Below are 11,392 nucleotides of genomic sequence, written 5' to 3'. Positions count from 1 at the left end.
TAGTTTTATTTCTAGAATATTTGCAACGTAGAATTGTTAGGGTTATTTTGGACTTCGTGATGTAGTCGGCGGAAAGAAGATAGAGAAGGGAAAACACTCCTAGGCAGCACATTTAAGTCACTAATGTCTTTTTTAATTAAAATAAAGAACATTCGTTTTCAGGAACGTATTATTTATTTAGGCAACGAAAAACGCGAATGAATGTAGTTGTATTTACGTCATTTTTTTATATAGTTGATAACAGGGTGGGTTTTCAAAGTCCTGTAGGGCAGGTATGAAAGATACAGGGTGTTATAAAACTAGACAACTAAGTTTTAGCTGGCGATTTTTTGCAAAAAAAAAACGGATTTTAACAAATGTGGAAAATGGAAACCAGCTCCAATTAGACCAATATTTTTTTGGACAAAAAAACGTGACCCACTGAGTTTCTTCCGATTTTTTGTATGTCTTTTGGGTAGTAACTAAAAATTAAAAGTTTTTGTTTTTTTTTCTTGTGTTTTTCCGTATCTGGTAAAATTTTTTAATGATAAATAATTTTATTTATGTTTGTTTTGTCTTCCAAAATGAGCTACTAACAAAATCAAAGAGAGAGAGTGTAAATTATGTATTTTGTTTGTTTAAACCACAGCATCTTCGGATTCACGTCTATTCATAGTGTTTTCTTAAAATCACTACGATAACCTCATAGACACTCACTTGAGAAAAACTCTGTACATGGGGTTTCACTTAAAAAAATGCTGAATAAAGCATGATCCCCATATAAATTTTATTTAGAATTTTATTTTATTAATATTAATTTTATTATATTAATAATTATTTTTGCAAAAAGTTGCAAAAATAAAAGTGCTTCACTCTTCATTTTTCAATGAAATTTCCACAGGCTAGTGGAATACTAATTACAAATCTTCTGGACTCTTCCTGCGTCGCTTGTGGTTAACTGTTCGACAAACTTTGTATGTATTGGTTGCATTTCAAGTTTGCAAATTAGCTGCTATATCTATAGTTATTATTTTATGGCGCAATCGGTTTATGGTCTAGTATGCAATTATGCAGCTCACTGTACCTTTTATATTCCTATATTGTAAAAAAGTCATTGTTAATTCCGCACAAAATATATCAAATAGCGATCCTGCCAGGATACAGGATTTGCCGGTCGTTTGTGCTAGGTGAAAACATTTTAGTACGGTGCTTAAGTGCTACGGGGTTGTTTTTTCTCTGCCCGATAACCAAAACTAACCAAAAAGTTCCACATATTGTGCAGACTTAATTTGCACATAAAGTTGACGATGTATTATATACAGCTATCCAGGTTATTTTTGCCAAAAAAAAAAAGTACAATTTTGGTGGCCTTTAATAAATTCCTAGCCCTATCAAAAAATTATTTATGCTGTATATCGGAAATGTTAGACCCTAGAAGCGATAACGAGTTTCTCTGAATTAAAACTAAGATGTATTTGATAAATTTATTACGAACATAGTGTTAAAACACTATTCTAAACACTTGTTTGAAATAACTTTTTTTCAAATTTTCCAACATTTTCCCCTCTCTTACAAATGAAAACTGTTTCTATGTATATATATATATATATATATATATATATATATATATATATATATATATATATATATATATATATATATATATATATATATATATATATATATATATATATATATATATATATATATATATATATATATATATATAAATAGAAACAGTCACTGTCTTTCAGACATCAAATTTATTTTCTCGTGTAACCCATTAAGTTTTTCCAATATTTCCCTATTGCCTCTCGCAGACTTCTTCTCCTTTGACGGCTCAGACGTTATGTGTTCGTACAACGTTCTCAGGAAGTTTTTGCTGTACGCCTCTTTTAGGTTTTCGTTGCTACGAATCTTCTTTATGCGTTCGCGATCCTCCTCGTCGAATACGCTCTCGCGGATGACAGACTCGAAGTGCATGTGTTTCCTCACCCTTCGATTAAATATGCGAGTGCTTTTTAACAAGTCGAACTTTCGAAAACAGGGAAACCTTCGCAGTTGCTTGAGGAACACTTCGATCCTTATGATATATCTGACCGTTTTGATCTGCCTCAGCAACTTGCCCGTCTTTTGGATGACGTCCATGTCGGTCACGATCAACCCCACCAGCAAATTGTTCAAGATGATGGTCATGCAGAAGGCGAATATGGCGACGATGACGCGCCCGAACACGGGATACAAAGGCGGATCGGCCACGTCACCGTCAAACTGGCCTATAAAGAATATCAAACTGTCGAACAGTTTCTTGAATATTTCGCCGAGGGCGTTGGAGGAGTTTGTGCCTCCCGGCGGCGGCAGCAAAATGAAGAAACACAACGCGAAAGAGAAAAACTGTATAAAATAGAAGAGAGCGTACTCAAAAAAATACTTGGTGGAGCTGACGATGATCATGTACTTGGTGAACCGCGGTATCTGGCCGAGCATATACAGAAAAATGGCGGTCGAGAACAGAATGGCGACGACCATGCATATTTCGTTTTTCGAGAAACAGTTCACGTAGCACGACGCTATCGTGGTCATCTCGAGGTAATTTGCGATGTCCAAGAAGTAGTAATGTCTGTAGAGCACCAGCTGGACCGTTTCCTTCAGCGTGTGCAAGGTCAGCAACGAGAAGAACGCGTAATATATCAGGGGCGTTACGGTGCCTATCTCTAGCTTCACCATGTAGATGTAAAGCGACAGCAACAGCAGCGTGTAGAGGACTAAGTCGGCGTAGAAGAATTTATTGGTTTTCAGCCACTTGGAGTGTATGAGCAGGATTAGGACCGGGTGGTTGAGCAGCTCCTTCTTCTGTCGATCGTCGGCCAGCATATGAAGAGTGCTCGTCTCCGAGTAGTTCTCGCCGTCGTCTAGCACGATGCTGTCGTAGCATACGTTGTCGCTTTTATCCAAACATTGGTCCAAATGCATCTCGAGCACCTCGTAGTCCAGCAGCTCCACTGGAGACTTGGTACCGCCCCTAGCACTAGCAAGCGAAGCGTTCAGCTTCAGTATTTGCTGAATGTTGTCGTCGTACTCGTCCGCGGCGTTGAATTCCAAGTACAAAACCATGAGGTTGTTCAACGTGCTCCTCTTTGGGTAGTCTACGCTGAGGGGGCAAATTTCTGCGTCGTAGAGCACCTCAAGCTTTTTTATCAAGACGAACAGCACGTGTCGAAAGTTGCGGTTATGAGTGCGGAAAAACCTCCTGTCGACTTTGTCCAAAATGGCGAAAATATCCTCAGCGGACACCTGGTCGGAGGGATGCTCGAACAGTACCGCCAAAAACGGGTAATAACACAACTCGACCGACATCTCGAGCACGTTGGCGTAGTCGAACATGCGGTTCCTCACGCGAACATCCGCACCGTTGTTGAGCAAATGCTCGATGGACCTCGCGAAGCCCTTCTTACAAAACACCCTCAGCATGGTGGTTTTCATGATGTCCTTTATCGAGGACGGTTCGTAACCCATCTCCTTCTTGTACTCGAGGTAACCTTTCAGGAAACACAGCTGCAGCAAGGAACCGCTAGTGTTCAGCTCGTTGTCGCCGTCCAGCAAGTTCGCATACTGACGGATGTTCTCGTTATTGTAGCGCAGGAAAAAGTCCTCGTGGTGCCTTTTTAGGAACCCGAAGAGGGTTTTCTTCGGGTCCTCCGTCTGGGCGCTGTACGACCCTAAGTACTCAACGTAGATGTCGTTTTCGCGTAATATTTCCTGAGGAGATTTCCCTGTCACAGGATCAGTCCGAGATTTGATGTCTATCTCCTTCCGTTTGAGCAGCAGCTTGATCACTTTTAAGTAACGGTACTTGATGGCCAGCACTAGGGGCGTTTCCCCGAAGATGTTATCGTGGTTGACGTCGACGCCGGCGTCGATTAAAATCTTCGCGCACTTGACGAGGTCTTCTTTTTCCCGTGCGATGACGTGGCACAGCCTGCTGTCCCACCCGTTGGTAAGGTATACGTCGTACGAGTCGATACGTTTTCCATACTCCAGCAGGACGTGGAGGGCGTTTTCTGAGAACAACGTCAACGCGTTGATTTTCCGTCGGTCCAGGTTCTGGGCGATCACTTTCAGTTTGCCCCAGCTGACGCTGAAGGCCGCGAAATGTATGGGCTCCCAGTAGTACCATTTCCGATCCGACAAATTGATAAACGGGTGCTTTTGAAGGACGTGCCTCAGAAGCAACCGAAAGACGTCGTCCATGACGCCGCTCTCCACGCAGGCGATGTTGACGACGTTGCTGTTGTCGTGCTCCGGGTGCTTGAATTGGAAGTGCTCGTCCGAGCTGTCGCGCAAGACGTCTTCGAGTTCGTTGACGTTGTTGCCCAGCACGGCACGTAAAATGGCCCGAGATTTCTTGGAATACTCATCGTCGTCGACGCGATTGACCGTGATCAGTTGCTTCAGTTCATCAGACATTGATGTTGAGTTCTGGAAAGGGATAGGAGCGTTAGATTAGTTGGTGAATGAAGCTGAATCTATGTGGATGACGTCCATCTCCACATAAATTATGATGTAGTTTATGTAGTGTAGTGCAATTTAATAAAAATGTTAAACTATTCGTTCAAATGCTACTGCAGTTGTTCCAGCTGGGGTACTCGGGTCTGTTATAGCGGAGCTTGCTTCTTTCCAACGGAACACCTTACAGAATAATTATAATAATAATTATATTAAAATATAATAATTATTTGTGGCAATTTTATTCGATAAATAATTTAATTAATTCGTAAAAGAAGGAGGCAAACTCAAGATAACAAAAGAAAGGCCTTTTGTAAAACTTCCAGAATCCAAAAGTTTTATAAAAAGTATTACAGTAGCCTGTAGAAGTTTCTTCGAAAAATTAAAAAGAAGGGCCGTTAGAATAAATAATAAGGTCAACTGACGAGCCGCATGGGTCTCTCATAAAATAGAAAACTATGTTTTTTTTATGCATACTGGATAATTAATTGTCTTGTTTACTCGAAATTCGATTACTCGAATATCTTGATAACTCGAACGAAACATTTGGTGCCAACTTCGATAAGTCGAATTTTCTCGGGGAACCCACCAATTACGACCGATCTTAACCTGTCTTTTTAACGTATCTATGCAAGCAGCTCAGTTTCTGTGCTTGCTAAGTTCACTTGTATGACTTACTGTGAAAGTGAAAAATGCTGTCCCTATTGAATTTACACATTATATTAAAGACATTTTTGGATTTTTGCATTTGTTGATATGTCATCAAAACGTACTTTAAAAGCTTTGTCTGTCGATCAAAAATTCAAGGTTATAAGAGAAATGGAAAGTGGCTCAAAAAATAAAGATGTAGCTGCGAAGTATGGGATTTCGGCAGGTACAGTGTCTACAATTTTGAAAAATATTCAGTCATCATCGCAATGGAAAGTGGCAATGCAAGTGGGGGTATTAAGAGGCTAAAAAAGCCTGTGTATGAAAATGTAGATAAAGCAGTTTTAGAGTGGTTTAAATCGGCAAGAAGGCAGAACTTACCTATATCCGGGGGCTTAATCAAAGAAAAGGCATTGGAGTTTAGTGAAAAACTAGGACAACCAAACTTTAAGGCAAGCACCGGTTGGCTCGATAATTGGAAACGCAGGTTTGGTACATACATACCGAGTGTCCCTTTTAAAACTGTCAATGGGCTATAAGTTTAAAATGAAAATGAATTTTAAAAAAATGAAAAACCGATTTGAAAGGTTGGAAGGGGGAATCATTTCAAGGTACTTTTCGACCCACCCCGACCTACCCCCTAAGGGGTAGCTACCCCCACTTCAAAATCTTATATAGAAACATGGGTCATGTGGCACATCATTCGAAAGGTCTTTTGTTTTTTTAAACAGTGGTATAATTTTTTTTTTCTTCTATTTTGAGTTGTTTTCCAAAATTTCAAAAAAATCTGTTTTGGAAGATGAGTGTTGGGAAATCAACAATCTTTGAGAAAAATGATAAAAAAATATATAATTATTGTTGCATAAAATAAACGTTATTAAGATATTTTGTAACCCTCTCTCACCAACCCTTTAAAGGCTAGCTACCCTTAATACCAATTTTTTAATAAAGTGAACGCCTGAAAGAAAAGAGTGAAGAGGAAACCCACATAGAAATCGAGTTTAAAGCTTGGACAAACATTAGAGGTATAGCAGAAGGTAGCACCATCAACGATTTTATACATGTGGATGAGGATATTGTTACTTCAGAGTTTCCTACTGATGGAGATATCGAGTCCTGCAGATCCGATCCGGTACAGTTAAACATCGAAGATGACTGCGAAAGTGACACGATGGAGGAGGAATTGGAAGATGATTCTCAGCCACCACCTTCAAATGAATTGGTTGAAAATTCATTGATTGTCTTGCGTTCCTATTTGAAAACAAGTGAATACACAACCGATTCCCTCTATGATTGTTTAAATAAAATTGAAGCTTTTGTTGAAAACCAAAATAAGAAATCCGGTCGTCAGTCACAAATAATTGACTTTTTTCCAGTGAAAGAGTAAACTTTAACATGTACATATGTGCATACATACTATGTTTATATATACTGGATACATATACAATACATTTGTATGTACATATACATATTATGTAAATACATACATATGTACTACTACATATTTCATAATTTTCGTTTTTTGGGCATTTATGTAACGTATAACCCATTTTTCAAAATGAATGAATAAATGTTCATTCACAAAAAAGTACATGCATTTGTAGTTTTTATTGATAATTCGAAGTCTGGATAACTCGAAATTTTCATGTGTCAAATCGCAGTTCGCCTTATCGAAGTTCGACTGTATTTCTTAAAGGGGTTTTTTCAAAAGTTGACGAACTTTAAATTAATTTCTCTGATTTTACTCATTACGTACTAGTAAAACTAACTACTTTACCGTACATTACGTAATATTAGGTTAATTATTAGGGTAGTGTTTTGGGGAACCTCAAGAGATTCTGGAAAAATATTGATTTTACAAAAAGAAGCCGTCATCAAAAATACAATGTATTGACTTTTCTTTGACTCTATACCTATTCTTTGATAATGCTCACAAAAAAATAATAACAAAAATATCATTAAGGGATGCGAAACGCATGAATATAACATTAGGAATGAACAACTGGACCTTTTAGCCAAATAAAAACTATTCAGTGGATTTTTTTTTAAGATGAAAACACAAAATAATGTTTTATTGGATTTGATCTTCAATATATACATTTCTTAATTTGTTTTTTTTATTATTTTATATGTCTTATATGTTATATGACATTGTGTATTTTGTACACGTTGTCGGTCAGAGAGATTAGTAAATGCTTCCTTACTTACTTACTATTGAAATAATCCTTAAAGATTACAAAAGATAACAAAAACTGACCAAAACTTTAGAAAATATGGTTATCGGAGGCCAAGAATGTCATTAAATAAATAAAATAGGGCACCGGAATTCAGGCAGTTCTGGCCACAATAATAGCCGCCAAAACAAGCGTTTATGGGTATCATTCAGAGGTAATATGATACAGTTGTTGGTTTTTAGCCTTTTTTCAAGCCAAAATGACAGAATGAAAACAAAAATTTTTAGCGAACACTTCCATACCATGGCGCAACACAAGCAAGCTGTGTTTAAAAGGGAATAAAACTTGCTCCATCTGTTTAGAGTATGTAATACAGGGTTCTTTAGAATTATTTTTAATTATTGTAAAAACGGGAGATGTGTTATGCAGGGTTCTTTAGACCAGTTGCATTAGTTTAGTGACCAAGTAATAGATGACGCTTCCCATGAAGTGACGTTGCCCCCAATGATGTCACATCCGACAAGAAAACATAAGAACACGATTTCCGAGCACGCCAGAAATCAGTAGTAATGTTTAGTTGTTGTACACTATAATTAATAAATAATACATTAATAATATGCGTACTTAACTGCTACCAATATAAAATAAAGCACCTCTAAAGAGGGAAGATGTGCGGACATAATGGGTAGGGTACCATCATTTCGGAAGTACCTAATAACTTTTCAACTTCAACCAAAATTGAATTGTATCGAAGGTATCTGGCGATCGCCGTTACCTGCTTTAAACCATATCTGATTACGTAGTGCTATATACATTTATTTGCTATTTCCAGATGTAACTTTACTGATTTCGTGTAATTAAAAAATATCGTTATTAACGAATTGATTGGTAAGCAGTAAAATCAAGTGAGATTGCCGCCCTTAATAAATATGTACCTCACAAGCCCCAGCGGTGCGTATGTGTAACTTTATTTCATCCGGAGGGTTAAAGCCTTGGTCATCTGACCGAGAAAGCTAATGTAAGGTGTATCCCAAAGCCTTGCCTTTTGACGGACCCTATCCCAATAAACCTCTAACGATTTTGTTACCTGTTATTATTAGATAAACTCATCAATAAATAATGTATTCATACTTGAGTGACAAAGCAGAGGTGGGCCAGATATTTCTTGAGTGAGTACGTTTAACCCCATCGAAGATTTGTGAAACCAAGCAAAATTAAAGCTAAGTACCAGTATAATAAATGTAATAAAAAATAGGACACGATATACTTTGAATAAAACTAGACTGTATTTTTTGGCACTCTGTGCTTCGAAATTGTACTGCAGTTCGACGACAAAAATGTCAAGCGATTTATATTAGGGATGGTACCAGATTAGTTCTGTATCATTATCACGTTCAAGGAGGAAAAGGGTATGGGTGTGTGACATTATCTGATAAAAGAGCAACTGCAAATGTACTACAATTTGATTTTTTTGGGAAAAAAATATTTATGACTAAACCGGCATGATAAAGCCTTGAAAACAGGGTGGAATCGATCAATCTTGGCATTCTAACATTATCAACAAGGCTGACAATTTCTGCACAAATTTTGTATGATGTTCTTTGGGGTACATTTTCAAAAATGCCGCCGCCGAAAGCCGAGTTTTAAATCGTTTGCTTTTCCCTGATTTTTTTTTTAAATGCGATTTTCCAAGAAAGGAAATCGATTGTTTTACATTGTTCCTCTGAGTAGTTAGATATAACGTTTCCAGAAATTTAAAAACTTAGAATATTTGGAACTAGGAGGAATAGAGTTAAGATTGACTCTCTTTCAAAAATGTGATGCAGTGCAAAAATTTTAGAATGGTTTGAGAACAATGTGAAACAATGAGAAAAGTATACATATATGTACATAAATGACCAAACTGAAAACTTCTGAATTGAATTTTTACTGTTGTTTAAAAATTTAGCGTGTACACATTGCCTTATATATTATTTATGATTTATTAATGAAAGTCAATGACTCGTAGGAAAACAGATTACGTCATGTCCCCGATAACAGCGTCGACTTCAATGTGAAAAGTTAATATAGGTTTTTCTATTTATCATAAACTAGTCATCTACAAACGATATACCTACCTAATTTGCCAAAGACTCCACCATTTTCAAGAAAAGGCATAAAAGTACTGAAGTACAAAAATTATGGTAGTAGGCGAAACAAAATTTTACGTACGCACCTACACCTACATAACGAACGAATGGCACTCAACTCGGACATTATGTTGAGGTTAATTTTCGTTGGGGGAATCTCAACGAATATTATTCCCATTATTATCGCAGCCGATTCGAAAAACTGATTCCCTCGATAAGATAGGTACGCATAAACACATATTTACGTTTCAAGGTAACCTTTAATTTATACCAATAACTTATTATTTGTACAGGCGACTTCAAGCTATCGGTAACGAATCGAAAACAGGCGAAGGCCATTTTAAATTTGGAAAAAATGTCGTTAATTCAATGGACGACCGAAATGATATTTTTTCACTTTTGCCTAAGAAATAAATCTGTGGGGAATATGCGGATTTTTTTTTAAAAGGCCAAATTTGTAGATAAAATTTTTACAAACAGAATAAATTCTGACTTCTCAAATACATAACGGACACTGTTGATCAAGTACTTCTTTTAACCATATGTGCTTAACAGAATCTGTGATCAAAGAACAAACCTGGCTTTTAGGTCTTCATAAAAAGAAGATTACTGTGCTGGTTAATTGCTCAAGGCAGAAGCGAAGAAAGTTAAGAAGAAGAAGATTATTGTAATAGGTTATTTTGTTTATATTTATGCATCGAGTGAGGAATTGAATTGTCTTCTGATGGAAAATTGGAGTGTTATTAAGATGTGTTTAAGATGACGCCGCAATATAGGTAGTCATGGGTAAAAATAAGTCTCCTGAAGCCGGAGGGCGAAAAAAGAGGTCACCAAATTTTACAGACGCAGAAGTGCGTTTTCTAATGAAATTAGCTTTTGCTCATATAGATGTAATCGAAAGTAAAAAAACGGATTCCGAAACATGGAGAATTAAAGATACTGTTTGGAATTCAATTACTCAAAATTTTAATGATCACCCCGGTAGGTCTTATGCATTACTTCTGAAAGCAACTTACCTTTTTCTTACCTTTCAGGCACCATGATGAGGACAGTTGAAACTGTAAGACAGAAGTATGAAGGTATTAAAAAGCTAGCCAGGAAAAAGGCAGCAAAAAACAAAGAGGAAGAAGCCAGGACGGATGGAGAACCGGATTTTATTGAATTAGAAGATTATGAAAAAGAATTGATTCAAATTCTTGAAACGACAGCCAATGGAATGTCACCAACCTATGAATCTGATGGTATTTTATTTTCAGAGTCATGTTGGTACATGAAATTTGAACTGTCTAATTAGTTAATGAGAGTTTTACCTAAGTAAATTCCATATTTCATTAGAATTATATTATTTGGTAACAAGATAATGACTACATTTTACTTTAATTTTAGCATTTGCTGATGTTAAAGTGGAAGCGTCACACAATGCTCGCGAATCAGATACCACAAATGAAGATGATAAGTTTCATGTAACTGATGATGATATGATATGGGATTTACCTGAAAGCTTCAGTAGACCTCGCCTTCAGTTTTTGAAAAAGCAACTGGAATATATGGAAAGGGAGGAGGAAAGGAGAGTCAAAGAGCACAAATTTAGACTTAAAAACCTACAGATTGAGAAGAGAATGTTGATGAATAAAGAGAGAAGAACAAAAGCTGAACACCAAAAAAAATTGGAGTTACTAGACTTTGAAATTTCTTTAAAAAAACAGAAACTTGAAAATAACATGACCTGGCCTACATCATGACCCCGATTCCTTTGAAATTAGCAGAGATGAACTATGCAGTTTTTTGTATAATTATAATCAGATCAAATATAATGTCCTTATTGGTAGTGTAATTTTATTTTACTTTACATTAAATAACAAGCAACAATTTCATCAACTGAATTATTTCATCTTACTTCATGTATGAAGACCAAGATCATTTGAATGTTTTTGGATTTAAAGTTAGCCTAGCATT

The 11,392-nt window shown here is 36.7% G+C and overlaps 2 protein-coding genes across 5 annotated transcripts; one reads left to right on the top strand and one right to left on the bottom strand.

Annotated features, from left to right (window-relative positions):
- Positions 1–1,634: 1,634 nt before the first annotated feature.
- On the bottom strand, positions 1,635–9,868 carry LOC132707014 (transient receptor potential channel pyrexia-like). Its single transcript, XM_060678628.1, has 2 exons — positions 9,425–9,868; positions 1,635–4,458 (listed from the first exon to the last, which is right to left on the bottom strand). Exon 2 carries the CDS (start codon positions 4,444–4,446, stop codon positions 1,720–1,722), a length of 2,727 nt encoding a protein of 908 aa, XP_060534611.1. The 5' UTR covers positions 4,447–4,458; positions 9,425–9,868; the 3' UTR covers positions 1,635–1,719.
- Positions 9,869–10,016: 148 nt separating this feature from the next.
- LOC132707015 (uncharacterized) lies at positions 10,017–11,292 on the top strand. Of its 4 annotated transcripts, XM_060678630.1 has the most exons (4): positions 10,074–10,137; positions 10,196–10,417; positions 10,471–10,698; positions 10,823–11,292. In XM_060678630.1, exons 2-4 carry the CDS (start codon positions 10,219–10,221, stop codon positions 11,176–11,178), a joined length of 783 nt encoding a protein of 260 aa, XP_060534613.1. In that variant the 5' UTR covers positions 10,074–10,137; positions 10,196–10,218; the 3' UTR covers positions 11,179–11,292. The 4 variants fall into 4 exon arrangements, with proteins under 4 accessions (XP_060534612.1, XP_060534615.1, XP_060534614.1 ...); XM_060678629.1 differs by having other exon boundaries at positions 10,017–10,417; XM_060678632.1 differs by having other exon boundaries at positions 10,020–10,417; positions 10,471–10,702; positions 10,823–10,965.
- The last annotated feature ends 100 nt before the right edge of the window (positions 11,293–11,392 follow it).

This window comes from Cylas formicarius, unplaced genomic scaffold (genome assembly GCF_029955315.1).
Source record: "Cylas formicarius isolate icCylForm1 unplaced genomic scaffold, icCylForm1.1 PGA_scaffold_9__14_contigs__length_23061073, whole genome shotgun sequence".
Classification (NCBI taxonomy): domain Eukaryota; kingdom Metazoa; phylum Arthropoda; class Insecta; order Coleoptera; family Brentidae; genus Cylas; species Cylas formicarius.
Note: the sequence above shows the minus strand (reverse complement) of the source record. Positions and strands in the feature narration are given on the sequence as shown.

What these genes read in the sequence shown, in the direction of transcription:
- LOC132707015 (XM_060678629.1), top strand. Translation starts at nt 10,219, where the DNA reads ATGGGTAAAAATAAGTCTCCTGAAGCCGGAGGGCGAAAAAAGAGGTCA. An exon ending in AAATTTTAATGATCACCCCG is followed by an intron (nt 10,418 to 10,470) that starts GTAGGTCTTATG and finishes CTTACCTTTCAG; the next exon opens with GCACCATGATGAGGACAGTT. An exon ending in TATTTTATTTTCAGAGTCAT is followed by an intron (nt 10,699 to 10,822) that starts GTTGGTACATGA and finishes CTTTAATTTTAG; the next exon opens with CATTTGCTGATGTTAAAGTG.
- LOC132707014 (XM_060678628.1), bottom strand. Translation starts at nt 4,446, where the DNA reads ATGTCTGATGAACTGAAGCAACTGATCACGGTCAATCGCGTCGACGAC.